The sequence below is a fragment of the Rousettus aegyptiacus genome, unplaced genomic scaffold (assembly GCF_014176215.1).
Source record: "Rousettus aegyptiacus isolate mRouAeg1 unplaced genomic scaffold, mRouAeg1.p scaffold_m13_p_2, whole genome shotgun sequence".
NCBI classification, from domain to species: domain Eukaryota; kingdom Metazoa; phylum Chordata; class Mammalia; order Chiroptera; family Pteropodidae; genus Rousettus; species Rousettus aegyptiacus.
Genome location: NW_023416295.1, coordinates 29,433,739 through 29,461,598, shown reverse-complemented (window position 1 = coordinate 29,461,598; position 27,860 = coordinate 29,433,739). Strand labels below are relative to the sequence as shown.

At 33.9% G+C, this 27,860-nt stretch overlaps 1 protein-coding gene across 4 annotated transcripts in view; it reads right to left on the bottom strand.

Annotated features, from left to right (window-relative positions):
- BOLL (boule homolog, RNA binding protein) overlaps nt 1–27,550 on the bottom strand; it is a 45,125-nt gene extending 17,575 nt beyond the window's left edge. The window contains exons 1-10 of one of the 4 annotated variants that reach the window (XM_016131126.2): nt 26,960–27,550; nt 23,187–23,330; nt 19,816–19,907; nt 17,887–17,941; nt 15,949–16,024; nt 12,178–12,305; nt 8,951–9,022; nt 6,568–6,615; nt 5,661–5,789; nt 2,058–2,156 (exon numbers count right to left, since the gene is read on the bottom strand). In XM_016131126.2, the coding sequence (XP_015986612.1) occupies nt 2,058–2,156; nt 5,661–5,789; nt 6,568–6,615; nt 8,951–9,022; nt 12,178–12,305; nt 15,949–16,024; nt 17,887–17,941; nt 19,816–19,907; nt 23,187–23,330; nt 26,960–26,980 (864 nt within the window). In that variant the 5' untranslated portion in view covers nt 26,981–27,550. Of the gene's footprint in view, nt 1–2,057; nt 2,157–4,887; nt 4,995–5,504; nt 5,790–6,567; nt 6,616–8,950; nt 9,023–12,177; nt 12,306–15,948; nt 16,025–17,886; nt 17,942–19,815; nt 19,908–23,186; nt 23,331–26,959 lie in introns of those variants that run through there. The other 3 variants (XM_016131127.2, XM_016131128.2, XM_016131125.2) reach the window with 3 other exon arrangements.
- Between the last annotated feature and the right edge of the window lie 310 nt (nt 27,551–27,860).

Here is a 27,860-nt window from a genome sequence, read left to right as displayed (position 1 = left end):
TTTTCATCTCTAACAAAAGGGGAATTGTGGGCTTTTTTCCCTATTCCTAACTCAAGCTTCCTATGATCCTGGATCTCTAAATTAAAAATAAAACATGCCAAGTTTCATTGACTGAAATATACAACTTTTAATATTTGAAAACCTCTGAATCAGAATACATTCACAATTGATGGCAATGTTGTTGTTGTTGTTGTTGTTTTTATATCTTTAACAATACATAAAATAATGTTGTGTTTTACAATCCATGATATCTCAGATTCTCTGATATTATAATTGAGTAAGACGTGGGCTTTGGAGTAAGCTAGTTAACCAGTTCATAGCTTTTTGACTCTTTTTTAATTGTTAAATCTTACTTTGGCAGGACCAAAATATTCCCTAGATGTACCTCATGTGAAAACCAGAATTATTATAGCTTTTAACAAGACATTAAATTCCAAACTGAAACAAATCAGTGGTTTTGTTCCCCTTTGTCCTGTGGCATAGTAGAACAAATATCTCTGTGTCAGGATTGATGGGGTAAAGTTTCTTTTAGTAACATTTATCTAGACTTACAAGAGGCAGTTTTCTACTTCGTTTGATTCTCATATGCACAAAAAAATATCTCTCTTCATGCCACTGTTACGATTTACATTTGACATATGTATAACTTTCATATGACAAAATTAACAAGTAAGTTACCAGTTTCTCTGTATAATTTCTGCCATTTCCTAAGAAAATGCAGATAAGTGTATAAACTAGAAGAATTAAACTTTAAGAATGTTTAAGATTAACATTCTTTGTAAATTTCTCCTATCTTAGTACTACTTCATCCTCTATTTAAATTATTCGGGCAGTACAACTTCAATAATCTGTGTTTATATGTATAATATATATTATATATGTAATATGTAACTGAAAATAAATAGCACTTATCTAATATGAAATAGCTACTTCAGCTATTTCTAGAGGCATGTATTTGGAGAAAATATTAACATCAGAGAAAGTCTGTTTTACGTTTTGTTTAGTAACACTCTGGGCTTTGATACTAGGTCAAAATAATGGTTTAATTTCATGTTTGCAGTACAGTGGTAATAGCAGTGAAGGAATACTGTGAGTGGTGATGGGGTAAGGGAATACGAGATATTGGGGAGGCTCCTTAAAGCAGACTATTTGGATATTGAGTTCCAACACATGGGATAGGTCGGAAGTATAAATATGAGTGTGAAATAGCTAATCTCGATCACTTTACTGTAAAGTGTATGCCTACTTTCCTTACCAAAGTACACTGAAAGCAAGATTCATATCACCATCACAACAGTTCATCAATCTGGGTTCTTTACTAAAGATACAGTCCCATTTCCCTGAAGTGATGATGCAAGAGTTTTACTAAGAAACCAGGTCATACGAGAATGAGCAAAATTCCCTGATAGATAGTACAGAGTCAAAATCTAGTGAATATATATACATGGATCTAACTAGATTACTACGCTTTGGCCTGGATCTGATTTAGGCTACATTAACACAATTCCCAAACTGAAAGAGTTTAACCATTTTCACCTCCTCATATATTTTATGTGCCCTTAACATAGAAAATAAAAATGTGAGTATATAAAATATCTAGGCAAATTCATAACAATGGAAAGATTAGAGGTTACCAGAAACTGGAGGGGAGGGCAGATGGGAAGTTATTGCTTAATGGGTACAGAGTTTCTTTTCATTTGGGGTGATTAAAAAGTTTGGAAAGAGACTGTTGTGATGGTTAAACAGCATTGTGGATGTAATGATTACCACTAAGTTATATATTTAAAAATGAAAAATTTAAGATATATATATATATTTTACCATAGTAAATAAAATATTTTTGACTATTTGTGGTTTATTACTTGTTCAAAACTAATTAATAGAAATTACAGTTAATTTGGGATCCCATTTCATTCGCATGAAAGAGTTCACTAATTCTGTACTTCTGATCACAAAAGTGATATAAATATCTAAAATTGTTCCTTTTGAAAGAGAAATTTTAAAAACTTGAAATATGACTAAATAAATACAGAAAAAAATCAAAACAAACTTCTTACTTTAATTGGTTCAGGCTGCATCACAGGTGCAGGCATAGTAATGGCACTTGGAGCATAAACCTGGTGATATGTTGCTTGAACTCCATGATCAGAATAAGGCTATTACAAAAAAAAAGGATATATATTGTCTTTTATTTATTAATTCAAAATATTTATTCAACATTACAATGTACTAGGCATTTTGCTACACAATAAAGAAACATAGATGAAAAACACATCCCCTATCTTTAGCTTATAGACTGATCACAGACAGACAACTTGTCAAGTCCTATGGGACATGTATAGAGATGCATGGGAGAAAAGAACTACTTGATTTAGCTTAAGAAAGTTTGGGAGGATGGTCAGGAAAAGTTTTCTAGTGGAGTTGATGCTTGAATTTGAAGAATTAAGCAAAGAAAGTGGAAATAGTATGCACAAAGGCATAAAGGCAAATAAGAACACATCTCATTTGGAAGACCTACATGGTTGTCCAGTATGGCTGGAAGGAAGAATATACACTAAAAGACAGCTGAAAGATGAGACATCGGAGCAAAAGGTAAGGAACAGATCGTGTAAAAACGAATTTATGGCTTGTTCAACAGGTGGAGGAACCATCCATTGAGAGATGGAATACAAGAAAAGTAAGTTTGATGTTTATATAATTGTGTGGGAAGGAGCTGGAGAGAAGAAGTTAGGTTTATAATATACAAAATTTAAGGAATTTGTAGGACTTCCAGAAGAGGAATACTGTTTATAGAAAGCTAAATGGCTCTATCTAAAGTGGTTTCTAGTTACCACCCTTCTCTATTAATTACATATTTTTAGACTATAACTTCTACCAGAAACAATACTAAAATAAAAGCATGCATAGATCATTTTGTATGGAAATATCATAGAAATTAATAGCACAAATTATAAGCTAATATAAGTAATATTTCCAGAAAAAATCTTATCAGATTCCACTAAATCATGAATATATCATGATCATAAGTTATCTGATATCAGGAATTAAGAATATGGTTTAATGCTAAAAGTAGACTGTGGTTAAAAATCTAATGTAAAAGAATTCTTACCTTACTCTCCACTCCTTGAAAACCAGAAAACAACAAAAAGAACAAAAAATATCTATTTTTAAATGCAATCTATTAAACAAGGAAATGCCCATGATCCCTAAACCACAAACAATTTAGAATATCTGCCAAATGCTATGCAATTTGGACCAATGTAAGGAAGGATTCTGAAGCCTCCTCAGAGGCCAGGAAGGATAAACATTTGCCCAAAGGTCAATGTTCTGAAAGACCTATTCAAAAAGTCTCAAGTGTAGGGGTATGTCAGCCTGAAGCAGAACTAGGAAATATCTCGAAAGATCTAATTTATATTACTAAATAGCAGGGGAGTGGAATTGAAGGAGAAAGCATGTTTTCACCATTTTTGTTATCTACCACCTTGCTTTGTAGCTGAGGAACACTGCTGGAGGTGAAACAGGGTGAAGGTAGAAAGGGAAGTAGCAACTACTATAACCTAATACAGAAAATGATCCCTAGAATGCAAAAAACCAATGGAAGTGTATCTCAAACAGGAGACATAACAACACAGATACTTGAGACAACAAGCCTGTTCCTCCCACCCTATGTTTTGACAAATAGCTGGCCTCATTTAAAGATTAGTATAAAGATAGGAAAGAAAGCTTGCAACCTAAGCATGTATACTGCCTCTTCTCATCCTCTGCAACTCCGTCAAGGAAAGACAAAAAGTTAAAGAAAAAGACGAGAAATTACCCTAGAAAAAGTGGAAAAATTAAAATAAATATACTTCTTTGGAATCTTAAAAAAATTATAGTAATATCTCTAAAACAGCTCAAAAAAGAGATTTTAAGCCAACAGAAAACATTTTACAGACAATGATGTAAGCAAAGTGGCAGAACTTAGGATAAAAAAAAATTAAAAACAAAATAGAGATGAAAGCCTTATTAGTTATAATGAAAAGTTGAATAAACACAATGAGAAATATAGTGATAGTTGTCTTGAAAAATCACATAAAACATAAAAGTACCCTGAGAAAAAAATTACCTGAGAAATGATAGATATGAAAGACAAAATGAGATCTAATAGATGCACAGGTGTTCCTAAAGAAGAACAGAACTGGAATAAATTTTTTATTCCCAAAACTCTAATAGGAAAAAAAAAAAAAAAGAAAACAAAAGACCTCTTACTTAAAAACTTTCCCAGAAAAAATATTATAAAGACTGATAAATTCCAAGACATATTTTGTGAAGTGATTTCAAGTTAAGATGGATTTCTTAGGCACAAAGGGAAAAAAAAGCAAATGATATGCAAGAGGGAAAATCAGGCAGGCTTCAGACTTCTCTGGCTACACTCAACACCAGAAGAGAGAAGACTAGAAAGTTTTAAGAGAAAAAAGTACTGTTATGGGTTGAATTGTGTTCCCTTCAAAAACAGGGTCTTTACAGAGGTAAGTAAATTAAAGTATGGTCACTAGGATGGAACCTAATCCAGAATGATCGGTATCCTTATAAACATGGAAAATCTGGACACCGAGAAAGGAAAGATAATGTAAAGACCCACGGAGAAGATGGCCAGCTATAAGCCAATAAGAGATGCCTGGAATAGGCCCTCACAGCCCTCACATAGAACCAATCCCACCAACACCTTCGTCTTGGACTTCTAGGCTCCAAAACTGGGAGACAATAAGTTTCTGTTGTTTCAGCCACTCAGTATGTGTGTGGTACTTTGTTCCATCAGCCTTCACAAACAAATACAAATATGATGCAGTTATTTTGTGACTAGTCTTATTTTCTTTCAGATTTATGGACAACATGTTAAACAAACAAACATGTAAGAACTCAAAGAATAAAACATCCATAAGCCTTCTTCAACAAGAGTACTTGCAGATTCAGTCAAGTGATAAACGGAGGATGAGACGAAGAACGAAGAAATCCTAGTAAAAGTATTGATAGTAAACATTAAGATCCAACTGTGGAAATCGTTCCAGAACAAAATCATAATATTATAAATGTTATCAATATAAAAAATAATACAATATATTCAAATTGGGAGATGGGTACTAATTTCCTAATCCTTCACAATACTAATTTAAAACATATCATATACAGTTCCTGGCACATAAATGGTAGGATTATTAGTAATGGTTCAGGAATACAATTTAAAGACACTGAAGATGATATTTACCATTTGTAGTTATAAAATAAATACATTTACCTTTTTTAAAAAAGAATTTTTAAAATATTTTTTTTACTTAATTTTTATGTGGTTTTAATTGACAGAATGTTAGTAACAATAGATTGACAGGCAAATCAGAAGAAGGAGAAGCATTTGGTATTTTACTCTTTTCAAGGAGATAGAGTCAGCGATTAGCCTAGTAAAATGAGCAGTTGATTTGAGAAATGATTCGGAACTAGTTAGTGAGTAAGTCTAAGATGAAGTAGTCTTATATATAAAAAAGGGGAAGAGATGTGAATAAACCAAAGAAAACATAAAATATGCAGCTTCGATCAGGATCCTGAAGAAATATTTTTAGAAAAGAAAAAGAAATAAATGTAAGATGAGGCAGTAACAGATGAATTACTTTGAGACTAATATGTACCTCTGGAACTGAAGCATCCATCAGAGACAGCGGAGGAGGAACACATCCACCATCTTGTGCAATTTCCACTGGTTGATAAATAACCTCAGATGGTTGTAGGTATAGGAACGGAGCAGAAGAGGCAGGAGACTAAAACGCAAAACCATATTTCTAATTCAAATATGATTAGTTATTCAATTAAACCACAGGACTTACCCAAAAGATGGGAGAAATATTTGTTTCATATTTTCCTAAAGTTCCTTGTCAGGGCTAGCACAGAAGTATCTTAGCAACAAATTAGGAACTCTAAGTTGTTATAAATTCCAGTTGTGTAAATGTCATTAAAGAACTTTTATCACTAATAAATACTAAAAGTTTTTAGTGCTTTAGAACCTCATATATAAACTCGGATTATTATATTAAGATCAATATTAAAGGTAGTAATAATATAACCTATGGTGTTTAAATTGGCATAAAAATCTATTCTCAGCTTTGCAACTTCCCATGGAAGTAGGACAATTTCAAAAAAGAAACAATCTTTTTGGTGGTATATCATTTGTTATCAAAGTTGGGATATGGAATACTTATTTGGGAGTATAAGTCAAACAAGCAAATCTGAAGGGCTAGAAAATTGTCAAAATTTCTAATAATACTAATATAAAAGTAATTTTACATGTTTATGTAACACTCATTTATAAAATATTTACTTACATGATCTCGATCTTCACAAAAATCATGTGAGGAAGCTTACAAAGGTATAATAGTAACATTACTTCCATTTTACAAATGAGAAATCTGAGAAATATGGTGATAAATGCTAAAAGTATCACAGCTAATAAATAGAAGAGAAAGGTCTCAAATCTAGTTCTCCTGACTTTAATATTCATGCAGTCTTCGCAAAAGCACAAGGAAATAAGTTAATATTTACCTGAGGAACACCCCACTGCCACTGTCCTGGTAGACACTGTGCAGGGGCCTAAAACAAAAAAGACCCCACCCAAGTTATAAACGAGGGTTGAAATTGGATACCTACATGCAAGAGAATGAAGTTGGACCCTTACACCTCAAACCATATATAAAAATTAACTCAAAATGGATCAAAGACTAAAATTAAGAGCTGGAAGAAAACATAGGTATAAATCTTTGTGACTTTGAATTAGGCAATTAAAAAAATTTTGACATTAAAAACATAAGCAGCAAAGGAACAAAAGAAAAAAGATAAATTGGGTTTCATAAAAATTAAAAACGATAAGTGTTCACAAAGATATGGAGACATCAGAACCCTCATAAACTGCTAGTGGGAGCGTAAAATGGTGCAGCCTTTATGGTAAATAGTATGACATTTCCTCAAAAGTTTAAACACAGAGATACTATGTGATTCAGCAATTCCACTCTGAGGTATAAGACCAAGGAGATCTGAAAACATGTCTGTACAACAACTTGTACATAAATATTTGCAGCAGCATTATGTATAACAGCCTAAGGTAGAAATAATCCAAATGTTCACCATCTGATGAATGGATAAACAAATCGTAGTATATCTGTATAATGGAATATTATCCAGCCATAAAAAAGAATGAAACATTAATACATGCCACCACATAAACCATGAAAAATGTTAAGTGGAAGAATACAGTAACAGGAGAGGAGTGACTGTTAATGGGTAATGGGTAAGCTTTTTTTTGGTAGGGTTATTAAAATGTTCTAAAATTGTGGTATGGTTGCACAACTCTGAATTTAGTAAAAATCCACTCTTGTACACTTTAAACAGGTGAATTATATGGTATGTGAATTATATCTAAATAAACCTGTTGTTAAAGAAAGCCTCCTTACCAATTTTTCTTATTGATCCCATCCTCCCCTCATATGTGCTCAAGAAAGGCAGTTAGTTAGTTAAGGGTCTCAAAACTGGTTTCACAAATTTTGGTTTCTCATGCTAAATGGTCTGGTACCTAATGTTCTGTCTTTGGGGCCTCTGCTGAAATTTTGAGGCAGTTTAGGAAAAGTTACGCTACATATATATTTTAAATACACGCCATTTAGTTACTTTCACTTTTAGTAAGTGAAGAAAACACTTTAGTTTTATATTTAGTATGGTAATAGAACTTAAAAAAAAGTGACATCCCCCAAATCCAGTCTAATACTAAAAAGAAATCTAATAGCCTGAACATTTCATGTTGGCCTATTTTAAGATGTCGAAAAGAAAAAAATAAAAAAGAAACAAATGAATTGTCTTCCACTATTTCAGAGGAATGAAAGAATGTGATTTTATTTGTGAATGCTATAGACCAGAGATTGGGAAACTTTTTCTGTAAAGGGCGAGAAGGTCAATATTTTAAGTTTTGTATGCCGGAGTATCTCTGTTGCAAGTATTCAACTGTGTCACTGTAGCACAAAAGCAGCCATAAGCAATACATAAACAAATATGGCTGTGTTTCAACTGTACTTTATTTAAAAAACACCAAAATGGTTGGCATTATAGTTCACTTATCCCAGTCTCCCACAAGAGTTAATGAAAAGAAGAATGCTGGTTAACTCAAGGAGGTTGTCATAATATAAACCAAAATATAATATTATTTTAATATGCATTACAGTTGACACTTAAACAACATGGGTTTGAACTGCATGGGTCCATTTATACACAAATCTTTTTAAATGAATATAGTTTGCCCTCCAGATCCCTGGGTTTTGCATTCATGGATTCAACCAACCACGGATTGAAAACAGTATTTCCAATCTGCAGCTGGGAATCCAAGGACGTGGAAGGTCGACTATATGTATAGTTCTATGCCATTTTATACATGGGACTTGAACAACCAAAGATTTTGGTATCCATGGGGAGGCAGTGAGCCCTGGAGCTCAAACGTTGTACTCTGATTTTTCAATGTGTGGTGGGGTCGGCGCCCCTAATCTCCACATGTCCATAATGTTTAAGGGTCAACTGTATATTAAATATAATAATAAAAAACTGATATAATATTAACAGTAACATTAAAAAAATAAGCCTGTGGTTCAATATTTGTATCTCATTTTGGGAATTATTTCTAAAGACTTTTTAGATTAAATATTAGCTAGGGGAGCAAAATTTACCTCATTACATTTTGTAAAAGGAAGCAAACAGTCTATCTTCCTGTATAACATTGTTTAGTTCTCCCATAAAACAAACAAACAAACAAACAATCCACTGCTATTAAGGCTTAACTATCTCTTTTTAATTACTAGAGTATTTGCATGAGAAAGAATAGAATAAAAGTTACTTCAAAAAGGACTGAAATTATCAAAGAGGATTTTCATTGTAATTTAATGTTTACCTGATAGTGATATGCAGGTTGCTGATAAACAGGCTGAGCTACCATCACAGGGGAACTAGATATAGAACGTGACTATAAGAGGAAAAAAAATGAAAAAATTATTTTAGGCAAAATTCTTTAAAATAGTTCATAATGAAATTTATCTGAAATTGTTACCTAAACGTAGTCAACTTATAGTTTATGACTGGAAATTCCATTTTCCACCTCTTGATATTACATACTACCAACTCCACTTACATCTACTAAAATCATCATAGTAGTCCTACTTCCAAGTGGTTTCATTTCCATAGTAATGTTGAAACAACCACCAGAAAAGTTGCTTTTTGTCCAAAGGTTATGAAAGTATAGTTCTAAGAGAGTACTTAGAGGAAAATGGTATCTGTACTTAAGGAGACACTGCCTATTTCCGCTGTGGAGAAGAGTAGTAGGTAATGTTTACATAGAATTTAGAACTGAATGAATCCTTTACCTGATTTTGCCACTGATTTCCCACTACTTACAAATAATCAGCATCCTATTCCCTTGTTATACATTTAATTAAAGCAAATAGATTATTTAGGCATTTGTTAAATTCTATTTTGTTAATTTGGCATTTAAATGAATGAATCATCCAAGAAACAAGTGATTTATCTATGTTTTAAGAAAGTCTATGTCTAACACCTGGTTGTTCAAAGTAATAGAGTAAATCCGAAAACGGATTATTTAAAACCGGATCATTTAAAAATAGGCAAATTGTTATACAAGATAGGTAAAATAGGCTTTAATGATGGCAATTAAAATTCATTTTATAAAATGGGATCTAATTTATATTGTTTTAATGTTCACTCTCACCCCCCCAACTAAAAAAAAGCATCACAGTTTTGCACAATTTGAAGACTACCATATGCTAATAAAATTGTACCACAGATTAACATTAGGAGATAATAATATAATTTACTAATAGATTAAAGGAGGAAAAAAACATGATAATCTCAGCAGATATAGAAGACATATTAAAATTCCATACCCCTTCATGATAAAAACTCTTCTTAAATATAATAGAAAGTAACTTCCTTAATTGATTTAGGGCATTAATTCTCAACCAGGTTTGACTTTGCCCCCTAGGGAACACTTGGTAATATTTTTGGTTTTCATAAATGTGGGGAGGGTGAGGACACTGTTAAACATTCCAAAATGTCAACAGTGTTAAGGTTGAGAAACCCTAATTAAAGAGTATCTTCCAAAACCTACAGTGTGTTTGTATGTGTGTATATATATATATGTATGTGCCTGTGCACACATGTGTGTGCATAAATATATTAATGGTAAATCACTGAACTTGTTTCCTCTCTCAAGAACAAGGTTGTTGTATTATTGTATTACTACAGCAGAGATATTGTTAGTGCAATAAGTCAATGGGAAAAATATGAGAGACAAAAAGGCAAAAAGAGAGGCATACTGATTCATAAATGATTATCTACATGAAAGCGTGACAGTTTAAATATCAACATTTAAAAATCAGAAAGCATTACTACACACCAGTCACAACCTATTAGGATATGTGATTTAAAAAATATACACCACTCATAAAAAGCAAAAAAAAAAAAACTATAGAGTACCTCAGAATAAATCCAACAAAAGATGTGTCAAACATTTTTATGGAGAAAGAAAATTTGATTGATGGATAGAAATAAAAGAAAATTAAAATAAGTATTTATGTATAAGAAAATTTAATATTCTTAAATGTCCAAAATTAATCTATATATTTAATGCAATTCTAATATAAACCCAACAAAGGCTTTTCACAGAACTGAACAAGCTGATTTATAAAATTTATATTTATAAAAGCAAAGACTTAAAGATGGATGACAGGCTCTTGAAGAACAAAGTGTGAGGACTGCTCTGATAGATTTCATGTGCATGAACTAGTTTAAGAGTATTAATTTTCAGATCCTAAATTTCATATGTACTTCCTGATTTGATCTGTGAATGTGTCGGTGTATGATGGATTCTTCTTTTCAAACTCCCTTTTTACAATTACCCTTTTCCATCACTATTAAAGACACCCTTTCTCAATCTTTCTGGATCTTGTTATAATGCTCTGTTCTGGAATGTAAACATCAAAATGGTATCAAACAAATAGCCAATTCAAGAAGGCAATGCCTTTGAGAAATAGGAGAGAGCAAAGCAAAAAGTGCTCGTGTAAGAAATATTAAAGGAGAGATGGTTCCCTATTTTATCAAGTGAACAAAATAAATTACATGATGTTCAAAGGGATACATATTAACTTATTTATTCGAATTTAAAGTGAGAATTTTAAAATAGAAACTTTTATTTGATTGAATAGTTGTATTTGGTTGACTAGTTTTGTTCACTGAGTTATATAGAACATTCTTCTTTTTACTTTTATTTAACTGAGATATAATTGGCATGTAACATTGTATTAGTTTCAGGTGTCTAGTTAACATCCATCATCACCCATAGGGCATTTTCTATTCTTAAATGAAATCTACTGCTACAAAGTTTCATAAAAGCATATCTAATACAAATCTACAGTGTATAATATATCTACACTATTTAAAATTATGACAAATTTCAGATATCAACTTAACAATGAGAGTATTTATAATTTTTCAAAAAATTTAGAGGACATACAAGCAAAAAACTTTGAAGACCACCATCTTAGACAAACTCTCACACAATACATATAAGATCTGGATGTTCATTTTAGTCTTGATTGCAAAAAAAACTTAAAATGTCCCTCAATTAGGGCATATATACTAATACGATGGAACAGTATAACATTTTAAAATAAATGAACTAGATATACTAGAATCAACATAGTTTAATCTCAAAAAACATATTGTTGACTAGAAAAACCAGATTATTTACATAGTGTTTAAAAACTGCCCAAAGCAATACTATATAATGTTTAAGGATACCTACTTGTCATAAAAGCAAATAAAATTAACAGGAAAGATATTCTAGTTGCCTCTGAGGAGAAAAAGATAAGAGAATGGGAGCAAGGAGACTTTACCTGAATTTATCATATTTTATTCTCTTCTTTAAAAAAAAAAGTTAAATATAGCAAAATGTTAACATATTAAATGTAAGTGGTAGCTAAAAGGCTATATTATTTGTTCTTATATTATTTGTACTTTTCTGTGGTGGATGTATTTCAGAAATAAAATAAATATTAAAAAAATGATAGTAATAGATGGAAACCCTTCTAAAATGAAATTACTTACAGGCCAAGGTGGTGGGACGGAAGTTACCTCTGGAGTATGAAAATAAGCAACGCCATTATGGTAAGTGTAAGGATACCCAGTTGAAGTTGTTAGATACATTGTCCCAGCTGCTGGCATTATACTGGAACCTAAAGCAAAGATAAAATAATAATACTTGGAATGTTTAATTTAACTTAAAAAAATGTAATTTCTAAAATAAACACTGGAGAGGAGGGGGAAAGTGGGAGGTAGATGGGAGAAAATGTTTTTTAAAAAAATTCTTCTTTAAAAAAAGCAATTAATTAAAGAAAAAGAAAAAAAAAGAAAAAAGAAATAAACACCAGGAAATGTTTATCTTAACACACCTATGTAGCTACAGTGAAAACTGAAATTTTTTTTTAATTCCATATGTTAAAGTATCTTTGAAGTATATATTTTCAAACTTATTATCTTAGAGCTTTTATTAGCTTAAGGTGAATATAAGAAAAATAAAATTAATATTGAATACTAAAAAGTCACTAATTCAGATTTAGTATCAGTAAAATAAAACACAAAGCTTAACAATTTAGACTATCAGCAGTCATTATTTTTACTAATATAAATGATATGTAATGTATTTACCTCAAAACTATAGATACTGTAGTAAAATTCCTAAGACTTTAGTAAGACCTTTTATCTATAAAAGGCCAAAGATGATGGAGGCAGTGAAGTTGGAGAATATTCTTTCTTAAAGAGATTTCGGTCCCACCTTACAAATTTTTTGGATCTACTGTAAGCAAGTATTCTCTCATGTTACTATTCTCTTTTATTTTCTAGCCTCCCTTTGTTACAACTACTGCTATTGCAAATCTGACTATAAATCTTCATGTGGCTAGTTTTGGGAACCCATCTCTTTTCTCAGGCCAACTTATGTATATTCCTTCTCCCCCTCCTCCTCAAAAATATTATTATTATTTTTTGTCGAGAGGAGACTTTAAAAATTTATATAAGCCAAGTTATTAGATTAAGTACTTGACCAGCAAGGTTATATAAATGACTGGAACTGGCAACCCTCCTTCTAATATACCAGTGCTTCTCAAAAGTTTACATTAGAATTACTTAGACAGCTTATTATATAAATTCCAAGACCCTATCTCCAAAGATTTTGATTTGTAAGTCTGAGTTAGGACCTTAGGATTTGCATTTTGACAGATCTCAAGTGAACTGTTGCTGGCTCATCCCACATTCAAGCAGTAATGGCCAAGTACTTTAAGCAGCACTACTACTTCTCAGCTTTTATATTTTCAATGCATTTCATCTAGCATTGTTACTGCTTATTTTAGTGGTTCTTGATTTGATTCTTCAAGAATCTGATGAAAGACATGGACCCTTTTCTCAGAAATATGTACATTCAAACAAAATGTTGCACACAGTTCAGGAAGTTCATGTGGTTCCATTGAGGAACCACAATTTTATCTGTTAAATAAATTTTGAATGAGTACAAAGCATCGAACTAGGGCCTGGTGATATAGTCAAAAAGAAAAAAGAACAAAAATGGGACATGCCATGGTCTCTCTCTCTGTAGAAGTTAAGTTCTGGTGGGGAAGATAGTCATTTGCTAATTACACAATTAATTAATTATAGTTTCGATAAATACATGAAGAGGTAGTGCAGGGTATTATATTGGGTAGTATAGAGTACTAGGCTGAACATTTCATATATGTGTGTGTGTGTGTGTGTGTGTGTGTGTATGTATATACACAAAAATATATACATCTATTTACATATATATCAAGCGTTTTTGAGGAAATGATGTTTGGCCTGAGCTTTAAAAAATGAATGGGATGGGAATGGGATGGCAAACAGCATTCTAGGTAAAGGAAACAGTATATCAGGAATATGGTACGTTCCAGAACTAAGAGAAAAAGAATGCTCATGAAAAGGGGAATATCTCAAAATGAGCAGAAAATAACATGACAAGATATGCACTTCTGAAGGATCACTCTGGCTGCCTTGTGCATGATGAGTTGGAAGGGAGCAAGACTAGATTCAGAGAGCCCAGCTAGGTGGCTTTTCCAGTAATCAAGGCAAGCAAAGTAGGTAGCTAGGACTAGAATGTTGGTAGTTGGGGTGGGAAAAAGTGAAAGATTTGAGAAAATTTTGAATTTTATAAATGTACTTTTAATACTTTTTATTTCTTTGTAGAAAACTAAAAAGAGCTTTGGAGGCAAACAGTCTTGGATTTGAAGGTTAAGGCTATCATTTGGTTAAGTTATTTAACTCTATATTTCTCTTTTCAAATTTGAGCATCAGCTTGTATGCCAGGAAATATGAAAAGGCACAGGCTGAACATAATGATCTTCCTGCAGAATCAGGTTTATTCAAATAAATATTTGTACGAAAAATTTTTATATTAAAAAAATACGATTTTATGGAACAATGCAAATCGTGAATGAAACTTGAAAGAAAATGTGTAATTCTGATATGCTGCATTGAGTTAAGATCCATAACATGCGAAGATTAACTCTCCTCTCTACATTTAAGCATATTTCAGCAGCATTGTTTCTAAAACGATGTCTTTACCTTTCCAAGACTGAATTTTCTATTTATAAAAGTAGAGCTAATAATTACCTCACAAGTTGCCATAAAGATTAAATGAAATAAATGAAAACCCCTAACACTGACCTTTGCACTGAATAATTTTTAACTATTAATCTGTTTGAAAGCATTCACCATAATGCTGATTTACAATTTATTTTTAGTTATTTGTGGGTCATAATATAAATATTACTACCTGTACCTACTACTGCTGGTGATAACGGGCTTCTAAAGAACCATTACTGCATGGTACAGCTTAACTCTTGCAACTAACAACAGCGGTCTGAAAATATTCAACATTCTGCTATGTTTAGTGCATTCCATTTTGAAGTTATTGACCTTTAGTGTGCACTTCGACAGGACATATAATGAAATATCAACCTACCGAGTACACTTTCAGTCATCTTCTAAATTGACAGATAAGTCAAAATTAAACTTGGTATCTATTAACTTCTAAGTTAAAAACAGAAGAGTTGAACTGAGCACAATCTATTAATTTGTTAACAGATGTATAATACCTAATGTTTTAAACATTCCAGTAGACACTAGGACAGAGGTAAAGAAAAATAAGAAAATTTAGTTACTAATTTTATGTGAAGTTTCTCTTTCTAGCTGAAGACTCTGTTAGAGATTTTAATAAGTGAAATAGATAACAGTTGTAAAGATGCCTAATTTAAAATGGAAACAGTGAAGAAAAAAGAAGAGTAGCATTGAAAGCGTTACAGAAATTTGAGGAAGGCACATAACTTGGCCAGTTATTAAAGCTTTAGGGACTGTTCCTTCTGATGATTATGACACATTTAATTGGGCTACAGGACACACCATGCAACCAGAGTTTCTAATATTGGGTCTATATTTTAACTTTCAGTACTTTTACTCGAATTTGAAATTACTTTTCTAATTAGACATTTTTTTAATTAGTAATTCCAAATTACTTCTAATTATTTTTGCAATTTAACATATTTTCATTAGATTTTTCCTTAAAGATGCAACTATATGGAATATATTAAATTATCATTATTTATGCAAATTTTCCCCAGCCCTCATCTTATATTAATTTGTGATGAGAAATATCCATTTGGCTACCAACTTTGCTAAAATAACTTTATTAAATGAAAGGAACCTGATATTTTAATGACATATGATAGAAAGTCTAATATTTAAAAAAAGAACCATGTAAAAATATTGGAAAATACATTAGTTGTCAATACATACGAGGGATCCCTACTTGTTGTTTTCTTATTGCTGGACCGATGTTTAGTTTCTTATCTTTATAATTAAGTTTTTCAGCCTAAAATAAGAAAAAATATATTATTTTTTGGCACTATTATTTATAAAATCAATAAGGAAAACTGGTGAGAAACAATTTTTAAAATTTGGACTACGACATTCTTTGATAGTAGCAAGACACAGCAGAAAGTGATAAGTCTTAAGATTTAAACAGACCTGGGTCTGAATCTTGTTTCCGATGCTCTGATGTTAACTCCTTATTGGGAATATAGTCAGTCCTCTATTTATGGAACTTTAGGAATCCACCTACTCATTAAAATTTATTTGTAACCCTCAAATCAATACTTATGGCAATTTAGTGGTTATTAGTGGACATGAGCAGAGGTGAAAAATTTGAGTTGCTTGATGCACATGGTCCTAGCTGAAGTCAAAGAGATGACACTGTTTTCTTGTTTCAGCTTTTATACCCTAAACAAGTCTTGTTTGCTTTTCATACTGTCATGTTTTTCACATTTTTTGTCTTCAATTTTTGATATTGTGTGAAATGCCAATATTTGGGAATTCTGCATGAATAAATGAAGGACTATTTTCCAGACTGCCAGTGGGTAAAAGAGCCATTCAGAGTGCAAGATGACTGATGGATTTTAAGGTAAAAGTACCCAAAAGGTTCACTGACAAAATTTCAGATTGCACACTGCAACTAACTTTTAAAAACTAACACTAGTTGAACTTTGGTCCTGTATTAAAGAAGAAAATACTTAGGATCTTAAGGGGCTATTAAACTCTATTTTCAAACTACAAGTCTGTGTGAAGTAAAATTTTCTTCACATCTTTGAACCAAAGCAACATATTGAAACACTGAATATAGAAGTAGATATGAGAAGCTGGCTCTTTTCCATTAAGGCAGATATTAAAGAGATATATAAGAATGAAAAACAGTGTAACTTGCTGTAAATTTCATTTTGTTTTAGAAAATATAATTTCTTCATTAAGAATGGGTTATTTGAATAAGCATGTAATGAGTTTATTGTTACTTTGAATTAATAAAAATGTTTCAAACCTGGCCTTCAAGTATGTGTTGAAGCGCTGGCCAGCATAAGATCGTTATATGATGGAGAAAATATGTGTTAGATGAACTTAATTCAGGCATGAGTTATAGTGCTGTTGGCTATGAGTTCAATGTTAATGAATCAATAATATATATTAAATATGTCATTAAACAGACACACAAATATAACAAAGTTATGTATTGATTAGTTGATGAAATATTGTGAGCAGAAGGCTTGTGGGAACTTAGCCTTGCATTTCTTCTAGGAACAGCAGTTTGATATTTGCAAATTCAGTGTTCATGATGACTTTACAGAACATTATTACTATAAATAAGGAGAATTGGGTGCATTTGATTTAATAATATACAATTCAAAATCTATTTTTTCTAGAAACATTAAATGTTACATTTGCCAAATTTAAAGTTATTACACTAAACTCCAGGCTACAGACATTTTCAATGAATGTTCTTAGTTTATTTGAAGTTTTTCATAGGAGCAAAATAATCTCAGATAATTTCACTCTAGAAATTCTTATTTACAGTGTTTTTTAGAAATTCAGTGATATTAACACTTCAGAAAAGATATATCCCCAGATTCTTATTTTAAGCAAATAAAGTGAAAAAATGTATTATAACTTTACAACCATACCTCATGTAATGATTTGGAATTTGTTTTTCTATGAATTAAGTTTCTCTTTAATTTTTTTTTTATTAATTCAAATTTTTGGAGAACAATGTCAATCTTAAAATGCAAATACTTTATTTTTTAGCAATTGATCATTGCACTGGAACCCTACTTTAAAAATAAATACCTTAAAAGATTAGTTTCAAAGAAAGAAGTTCCAAAAATAGTTAAATACATTAAAAGATCTTACCTCTTGTAAAATTTTCTGTGCATCTTCTTGTGTTTCAAAAGTGATGAAACCATACCTAAAATGCATTAATTATTTTCTTAAAACATTACTTTAAGAGTCATATTAAGATTTCGAAAAATTTTGTTTTTTAAGAATGTATCACTATAGCAGTGAGCATTTTTCTGTGGTGCACCAGTATGCAAAATTTCGGAGAATTATTCTCAGCTTAACATTGTCACTTCCTCTTAGATTCAGGGGAGTAAAAGAAAAAAAAAAAAAACCCAAGAATCTTGCGACAGTTTCAGATCTGAGCTGTATATAAGGCAGAAAAGATAAGAGATTCATGTTCTGTCTTACAAATTAGAATGCAATGAATTTCAGTCAGAGCAATAATCTCTTTTTAAAAATAAGAGAAGTTTGGCTTAAGTCGGACTTAAGCCAAGTAGAAAAAACTTTAAAAAATTAAAAAATTTCAGCACAATAAAAATTTTTATACTGGGAAATGAGTATACGAATGTGTTATTTACTGATATGAGCACATATAAACTAATAATTAGTTATTAATAAATTTCCCAAATTCAATTAAAAATATGTACAACCCAGACTTTACATCTATTTTTCATTTATAATTGTTACCATCAGAGTATACTTTATAAAATGTTCAAGATTCTAATATATGATATATGCCATGTCCTAAAAAACCAAAAAAGGTAGACAAAAAGAAACCAAAAATATAAAAAGCATATCCTCTCACAACATAATTTCTATTTAGATAACTTAAGGAAACTCTTTTGAATAGTACTAATATCTTGAATATTTTTAAATTCATAATTACTGCATTATATATAAAGTTTCTTTTTCTAATAAAGGAATTTCTCTTTTTCTGTTGGCCTAAACATTAAACAAGGGTTAAAGAACTATTTTTTTACACTAAATTTTTTGGTAGAACACATACACCACCCAGTGGAAAAAGCATAAAACAAAGTTTAGATTTCTATGTGTGTTTTTCAATGATAAAACGTGGACATTACCAAAATACTGCATATTCTATGAGTCAAACAAAAGAGGTACAATCTTTCTTTATCCTAATACTGTTCATCAGTGTACGGAAGTTATCTTATCTGTTTAAAAATAACCTCTCTGCAGGATCCCATCTCTTCTAAAGTACCCACCTGTTATATGCCGTTTCTCACCAATATAATTTCCCATCCACCTCATTGGTTCCTTCTCTTATGCCTATAAATATGTATGTCTTGCCTCTCTTTATGAAAACAAATACAATATTTAATTGATCTCCACTGCTTTACCCATTTTCTTTAACTTTGCTGTCAAACTTCTTAAGGGAGTACACTACGTAAACTACCGAACTCTTCTCTGAAATTTGGCTTTTGCATATATCGATCCACTTTACCAGGTCTAAGGTCATTAGACATTTCTAGACAAATTCTATTGCTTTCTTCTCAATTTCCATTCTCCTTGATTCAGCAATTAAAAATCATTCTTGAGTTATATTTCTTAGATTAGTCCCCCAATTAGGTCTCTGAGGTACAACTTACAGACATTCCTTTGCATTAGCTTTTTTCAAATAAAGCTCTCTTTAGTCTAAAGTAGGTCTACAATTCAAAAAGTATCTGATTCCTTCAGCTTCTGGTTCTTAGCTACTGGACATTACCTACTCAATATTGTTAACACTGAATGGTCTCTTAGCCCAACTTCCCAACAAATTAAAGAATACTAACGTTTTCCCCTTCCCCCAAATACACACACACACACACACACACACACACACACACACACACACTCATACAGAGATCAAAAGGTAGGAGGAAAGAAGAGAGCATGAAATTATCTTTTAAAAAATGGAACCAAACTAACTTAGCATGTAAAACTCAGTAAACCCACCCCCAAATACAATTGTTAATTCTATGTACTATCTATAGTTATACTAACCCTTTGGACACTCCAGCTCTGTCATTTACAATCTTCACTTCTTTTACAGACCCATATTGGGAAAAAAATTTTCTTAAATCATTTTCATTTGTCTAATGGCATAAAAAAACAAAAAACATTTTTTTAATTGATAAAAGACGAAACTCATGCTTCTTTTGGAGATAGAAAAGGTTATAAATAAATAAAAACAAGAATATGAATATAAGAGTACTTCTTATTATAAAACAATGCATGAAACCACTAGGTTATTAAAATCAAAATATGTAAATACTTTGCTTTTTGCAGTTTAACACTAAAAAATTCTAAGCTGAATTGTTTTAAAACTACAAAGAAAGCTCACTATTTAAAGATATTCTTGTCCTCTAGTTGGCCAGTTTTCAAAAGAAATAATTTGAATTATGTATGGCTATCATTATAATAAGAGCATATAGGTATCCCCCACTCTTTGAAAGTTCACCTTATACCACTTTGCTTTTATGAAAGACATACATACATTAGTACCTGTTTTAGCTAACTGCAAGAAATATGAAGAGGATTTTCACTTTTATGCAAAAAAGGTGGTAAGAGAAATTAGCATTCAGCATTTGTTTTGCAGCAAGTTGTTATAGAGGCAACGTGCAATTGAGCAAAGAGTGTGACACTGCCAAGCTCCTTCCCCTAAAACTGCACTCAGCATCTCAGCATCAAGCCCTATAGCTTTGAACTGCATCTGTGAGAGTCTGTGCTTTATCGTAATTTATTTTGTGCATCACCTAGCAAGATGTCTCCTAAGGTATCAGAAAAGTCTAAAGGAAAATGTAAGGGTGTTATACTTAGCATAAAACTGGATGTAATTAACCATATTTGGTATGATTTGGTAGGTTATTTTTTTGGGTCTAGGAATGCTCCCCAAATTTTCTATGCATAAATGCTTCTTTGCCTTAAAACATTTTGGTTGACAAAGTTTCACAGAAATGCTCTACTTTGAGAAAGTGGGGGAAACCTGTATTACTAGAGAGGCCCACAGACCTAGCAGTGGAACTCGGTTATGCTGGCTTATTTTAATCAGCATAGTACCCAGGAATAGTAAGGTCTTAGAAAAGGAATACATTCTAAAAGTACTTGAACTCAATTTGTGATAACAATGAAGTGGCTAAATTGTTAGATACTTTACTGTACTCAACATATATTTCAGCTAAACAGAGACATTATGATTTTCAAAATAAAAGTTTGAGTCATAATTTGAGTCATAATTTACCATATCTACCAAAGATGGTTTCGGCATATCTGGTTTTAATTAAAATAGTCTCAGATTCACGTTACCTTTTCCTAGAGTATACATACTAAATTCATTGCAATTTCATTTTCTGGTTCAGCTGTAACTGTTTGCCTCCAAGAGGAACTTTAAATATCCCCAGAAAACAATTTTCTTTATAAACAGAAAAAGACATGCCTTATGCTTTAGAGTTCCACTGCCACCTCACTACTTACATACATTATTGTTTTTTTAGTTAGTAAACTAAAGCCTGCTAAACAGGGTGGTCACAAACACTGAGTTAATCTAAGAACAGATGAATGTCTTTTATTTCAATAAATATAAAATAGAATCAACATCAGAATAAGAATTTCTATTAGAGATTTGAAAACAAATTAATTCAAATCATTCTCTGGTAAAGGATCATTAGCTCATTTTTGCAACTCTACTTTGTTGAAAAGTTAAGGAGACAAAATCAAAATGACTCACTATTAAGAGATGGGCTGCAGGCTTCTAAAAGGAAGAGTTTTAAAAAGTTTGAGACTGCTTTCTGCTACAGTGAACTATTTCATTGCTTGTATTTATCTATGGTTTTGGAGGTGTTATAAGTATAAGGAAAGGAACTCTAGCAGTTACCCTAAAGCTATGGCTTTACATTGTAACAATGGCCTCAAAGTTCATACTATAGTTGTAGGTTTCAGTAACCTAGACTAACCTAGCCATAAAAATGTTTACATTTATTGATGATTTATTTAAAAATATACTAAGCTATTGTAATATAAATTCTGAACAAGAATACTTAACTTGAATATTTATGGTCAATCATTAATATTTTCCATAAAAACAGAAAAGCTTTTAAAAATAAGCATTTTATAAAAAATCATTTTTCTTACTTGTTTTAGTGAAACAATCACATATTTGCTTAAGATCCATTATTTTGACAAATGCATTAAGCGTAATATTTCTCTTGAGCAGGAAAAAATAATTCCATCCAACTTGTGAGACATTGACTACAGGGAAATAGTGAGTCAAATATCATACCCTAATGGGACAGGATTCTTTTCTGTATTAAGAAAGACAACTCTCCCTGTAATTTCCCATACATAATATGGAAATTTGGAAATCCTTCCATATATCCACTTGCAAGTCAGGGTCTATTCCACTTAAAATGTCTGTTCATTCTTTTCTCGTAGGTGTTTACTACTATCTCCCATATGGGGATGCTGCAAAACATCACACAGAGTATTCCTCTCTGAAATGGCTGATTACATTATTTAAATATATTACTGTTAAGGTGCTTTATTATGACAAGAACAAATTCTAAATTTGGTGATCAAATTCTAAATTAGTTAATGGCAATTTAAATTAGTTACTAGCAATTTAAAAAATAAATGTCTACGAGATTACTCAGGAATCTGAGATAAAACTTGGAATAAAGAAACAGAATTTCATAGGATTTGTGTATGTGTGTGTTTTGAGTCTTCTTTTGTAAATTATTATCATTCAATATTTGGGCAATTGGAGTACTATGCAAGGAAGTATAATTAATCTGGTAGGATAAAATGAAGAGTATGGAGCTATGAGCCAGAAAATTAGGATTCTATTCTTTACTCTGACACTAAGGTACTAGGATTCTATAGACACTTAATGAGCCTCAATTTCATTGTGTGTGAAACTAGACAATTATATATGCTGTATGTAACCTCCATTGTTTTTCTTACGCCATGTTATTTCATTAAATCAATTAATTATTTTTTTATGGTGACGTTGGTTAACGAAATCCAGTAAGTTTCAGCTGTACACTTTAACAGTAAGGCATATATATTTTTATACCGTGTGTTTACCTCCCATAGTTAGATTTCTTTCTATCACTACATATTTGACCCTGTTTACCCCATCTACCTCCTCCTCCCCCTATCCCCTACCCTCTGGTAACCACTAGCCTATAGTCCATGTTTATGAGTCTCAACCTCCATTGTTTTGAAAAGATTCTTATATTAAGACAATTTGAAACCTATAAATCATTGTGCAAATAGCAAATGTTATTATTTTAACGGTTACATAAGGAAACAATTTCTGAGAAATAAAACAACTTCTAATGCAAAAAATATGCAATTTTGCATTCATAAATAGGTACCTTAAAGTCAATTCCTCCTACAAAGATGCGATTAGGGATCACTGTTCCATATCTTGGGGCACTTGTTGGGTTATTCAAAGGCACAGGTGACACAGGATTAGGGGATGAAGATAATGAATCTGTTTGCGTCTGATTTGATGTTTGCTGTGAAAGAAAATTTAAAAATATTTTTAGCGCTTGATAAAGGCTGAAAACATGTATCTTTCAAAATAGATGAACCATTAAATAAAACAGAGTATTTTAGACTTTAATTTTATTCTAATATTATGAAGATTATAATTAAAGCTAATAACTTTTTGGGGCAACATAAAGAAAAGGAAATGTAGAATTCACTACAGAAAAATCCTAACTCTTAAATATATTATTTAAATGTACTTATGTTAATTATTATTAAGTATATTATTTAAATATTTTACATATTAAGGAGAAATAGTAAACTCAAAATGAAGTTTGAGAGAGAAAAGCAACCCTGGACTGATAGGAGCTGGTCTGGCATAACCAACTAGGTTCTGGTGGTGTTAAAAGTTGGCTTAGAATTCACAGCTAAGCTGTGGCATTCTCTTGTTAATAAAATACCAGCATCAGGCAAGGCTACTTTGTGTTTGTGATGGATCAGGATAAAAACAAGACTACTCCATAATTATGGACATTGACAAAAATAAAAGCATTGTCCAAACCACAAGAGTGAACAAACATCCCTCTATCTTGGTTTAAATGAGTGACTGTTAGCTCCTTTATCAATCATAGCTTTAGCCTTGATTTATTTCTCTTGCCTACTAGATAGAATTAACATATCACTCATAGAGTTATTTCCACATCCTGACAACATGCATTTCAGAGTAAAGCCCTTCTTCCTTAAACCCTCTTTAAAAAATGTTTAACACAAGCCTAAATTCTAAAAGTTCTTTCTAAAACCATTCTACCGAGAGGCCTCATGGTGTATGTTCTTCCTATGTGCAACAATTCAATAGACTCGACTTTATTAAATTACAAGTGTATTCCTGGTGGTCTTTGGCAAGAGAACATCGACCATGCTGACATTCAAATTCACTGTTTTTTAGCTCTAACATCATCGAATTTTTAAATGCACTTGTCAGTATGAAGATTGGATTGATTTCGTATATATATGTTTGTATGTGTGTGTGTATGACTCATAGATATGTATTTTTATACAAAAGAATTAAGCTCAATACATGTTCATATGTTAACAATACTAAGTCAGGAGACCTAATTTAGATTTTAATAAATATATACTAACATATGAGACTTTGCACAATGGCAAGATAGTAGACTCTTAAGGTACATTCGAAAAGACAAGACTTGAGAATAGAATTTTTAAGAGAAACCAGTTCAAGAACTTGCTACTTTCTTTCTGGGAACACTAAACACACTTCTGAGACAGTCTAACATACTAAACGAGTGCTTCAAAAGCTTGAAGTTCATAATTTCAATTCTCCAAGAAACAAATACATGAAAATGAATTTCCAATTTAGATAATGAAGTTGTGCTTTTCCACATTTGTTTTCCTTTCCTTTCATTAGCTTATAAAACAATAATCTCTAAATTAATCTCCAAAATAGGTACAGAGAAATGATTAGGCCAGTGGTGACTATGGGGTTATAATCTGAACCTTATGGGCTCTATTCTCCATCTAGCCCTATGGGGGAAAAAACACATGCTTGCTAAAAAGGAGTTCATAAAAACATCTATTAAGCCACAGAAAAGTCATCACATTTAATTATTGCTATGTTGTTGTTTCCAATTGAAGAAATTGGGAACCCAATCTTAACAGCATCTTTTTTGGGAATTTGGAGGTTGTTTATAACTTTGGTTACTTTACTTGGACACAGTGCCCAGAATGGATCCTTTTGGGATGCTTAGTTTTATTTTTCAATTATAGATTTGTATTGATAGAAATAATAAAACAGCTCTAGAAGATATAATCTTGTCTCTCTGCCTGTTTAGAGAGTGTATAAATTACCTATTTGTAAAATTTTTAAAAAATCAGTCTTCATGAAATGGTCTTAAAAAACAAAATGAGTTCAATGGATAAACTCGTTTGTTCCCAAATTTGTTTAAACAAAAGTCAAACCCATAATTTTTTTTTCACTGAGAGAGGGATGACATGAACAGAAGTGAACAGAACACTTTATTTCCAATCTTGAGAAACTAGTTAAATAACTGAGAAAAAAAATATCAACTTTTTACATCTAATTCATTTCATTCTCGTTACTAAGGCACCTGCTCTATTGTGGTTTCCACCTGGTTTTTCTCATTGCCTTTTACCACTTTCCAATGATGTTATTTATGATGTTTACCTTTCCACTGTAATATAACATAACATGTTCATGAGGGAAGAGGTTTTGCCTGTTTTGTTCACTACGGTATCTAAAGTAATGATGGTACATAGCAGGTATTCAATAAATACTTGTTGAACGAATGAATAAACGAATGAATCATTTCTTCTTGCTCACGATACACCATTAGTCTGTGGGCTAAAGAATATGCTATGAACAATAGCCTAGAAAATATTTTAATGTTAGCAGTAACAAGGCTCAGGTAGAGGCAACACCTAAATTCCTTAGAGAAAGCTTAGTGATGTGGAGTCAAAGGTGAAAGCCCCCAATCTCGCTGGCGATAATTTTGTAAACATCCGAAAAGCATCTAAGTAGGTCCTGTTATTGTGTTGGAAGGGTTCTTAGTTTAGTAAACTTACAGCACTTGAGAGTTTATTAAAAATTTCCTCCAAGGTAATGTTCCCTGACTGCCTCCACCCCTTCAGAATTAACCTTGAAATTTATCATCTACTTTGCCAACGAAGACAACAGGAAGAGGGCGGGCTAACCGTCGCAGTCACAGCTTCGATGCTCCTTCCCCTCCGAGGCCAGAAAGTCGAGGCGCTGGGGGAAATGGCCACGGAGACAACTTCCTCGGGTTCTCTCGGGTCATCGTGAACTTGGGCACTGACACGAGGATCCACCCCCTCCCCACCAAAGTGCGGGAGGGAAAAGAAGGCTAACCAGCGAGAAATTTTGCCCCACAAACCCGCCAGCAGCGGTGGCGGGAACCCTCAACGGCACCGACCCGGCGTCGGCCTCGTGGGCGGCTAACCCCAGGCCCTCGCGTGGCGTGCACTGATTGGCTGCTGGCGGGGCGCGGGGCGCGGTGGGACGGCACGTTGCCGCGGCCTCTCGGGCCTGCTCGGTCTCCTGCCCTTCCCCCTGCTCGGCCTTGATCGGCTTGGGCATGCGCTCAGTGCCAGAGTGCCCGGTCCGGCCTGGGACGCCGGGGCCCCACTCCCAAGTCTCTTAGGCCTTCCGGCCCCCACAGACTAGTCGGGGAAAGGAAGCGTCAGTTGCCCTGACAACTCCTCGCAGTGGGCGGCTGGTATGAGTCCGGCTGGAGCGAGCGTCAAAGACACAGCCGGGCCCAGTTTCGGCGGGAAAGCTGTTTCTCAGTCCCGGACTCCGTCTGGTGCACAGGGCCCAGCCACGCGCCGCTTCCCGAACCCTCTCGGCCGTTCCCGAGGCCCCCCAATCCGTCTATACCTAGTCTAGGCCTGGTGGCCACATCTTTCCGACCCCACGACACAATCCGACAGGGCCTGCTGGCGGGCTGCTCTTCGATGTGGTCGATGGGGCACCCTGCCCACGTTTCTTCGCAACAAAATAGTGCGTGTTTGGGCTCCAGACCTCGCCCTTCTAAACCCTCGGGGACGGAGTCCACGCTGCTCCTTCTCCCCACTACCCCGAGGCCATGACATCTGTACTCACCGCCCCAGACTCGGTCTCCATCTTCCTCTATGCGCTTCAAAACCCGGGGAAAGGAACAGAAACCTAAAGTTTGAAAGCACCTTTGAACCGAAGAGGCAACACTACGTTTCCCGACGGAGACTCCCCCTGGCGGCGGCAGGGGCAGCTGCAGGGGCGCAGGCTCGGACCCGGGGCCTGAACCTGCTACCCGGGCGGGCGGGGGTGGGAAGGGGCAGGCGACGACGCGGGGGGTGGCGGGGCGGGAGGGCGCTGCAAGCTGGGGTAGGGCGCGGGCGGGCAGGCGGGTTTCGGCGGTAGCCCTGGGTCGCTGAGCTGGGCCGTCTCAAGGGCAGAGCGCGCAGCAAGTCGGGGCGGGCGTGGGGTGTTTGGATCCAGGGCTCGGGTCTGGGGCGACTCTCGCCTGGTTTTGGACGGCTGGGGAGGAGAGAACGAAAGGTTATGCAAAGCTCCATGCACCGCACGCCTTTCTCTCTTCTCTCGTTTGGAGAAAAGTCGGCCTCTGGGACCGGTGGTTTTCGAGAGAATGAGGTGACCTCAGGCTTTACTAAGGTGCAAGAAGCCGCTTGAGGGGGCGACGTTGGAAGGCCGGTGGTGCAAGGCAAGGAGGGCAGTTTACAGAATCAAACTCTGACCCCTGGAGCCTGACACGCCAAACTCCGGGGCTCCGGAGAAGCCGCGGACGCGGCGCTGCACCTGTTGTCGCCGTCACTCATCCCAACGAGCGGGCGGGGCGGCGCGGGAGGCTTGGACAAAACCGTCCGCGCAGTTCTGTCCTGGCTCCCGCGCCTGCCCCGGGCTAGCGCCCCGGGTAGCTCCCGCCTGCCGGACCCGGCGGAGTGCCGCCTGCCCGCGGCACAGCCTGGGGAGTCGGGGCTTGACGAAGCCACTCGCGCCCGGGAGA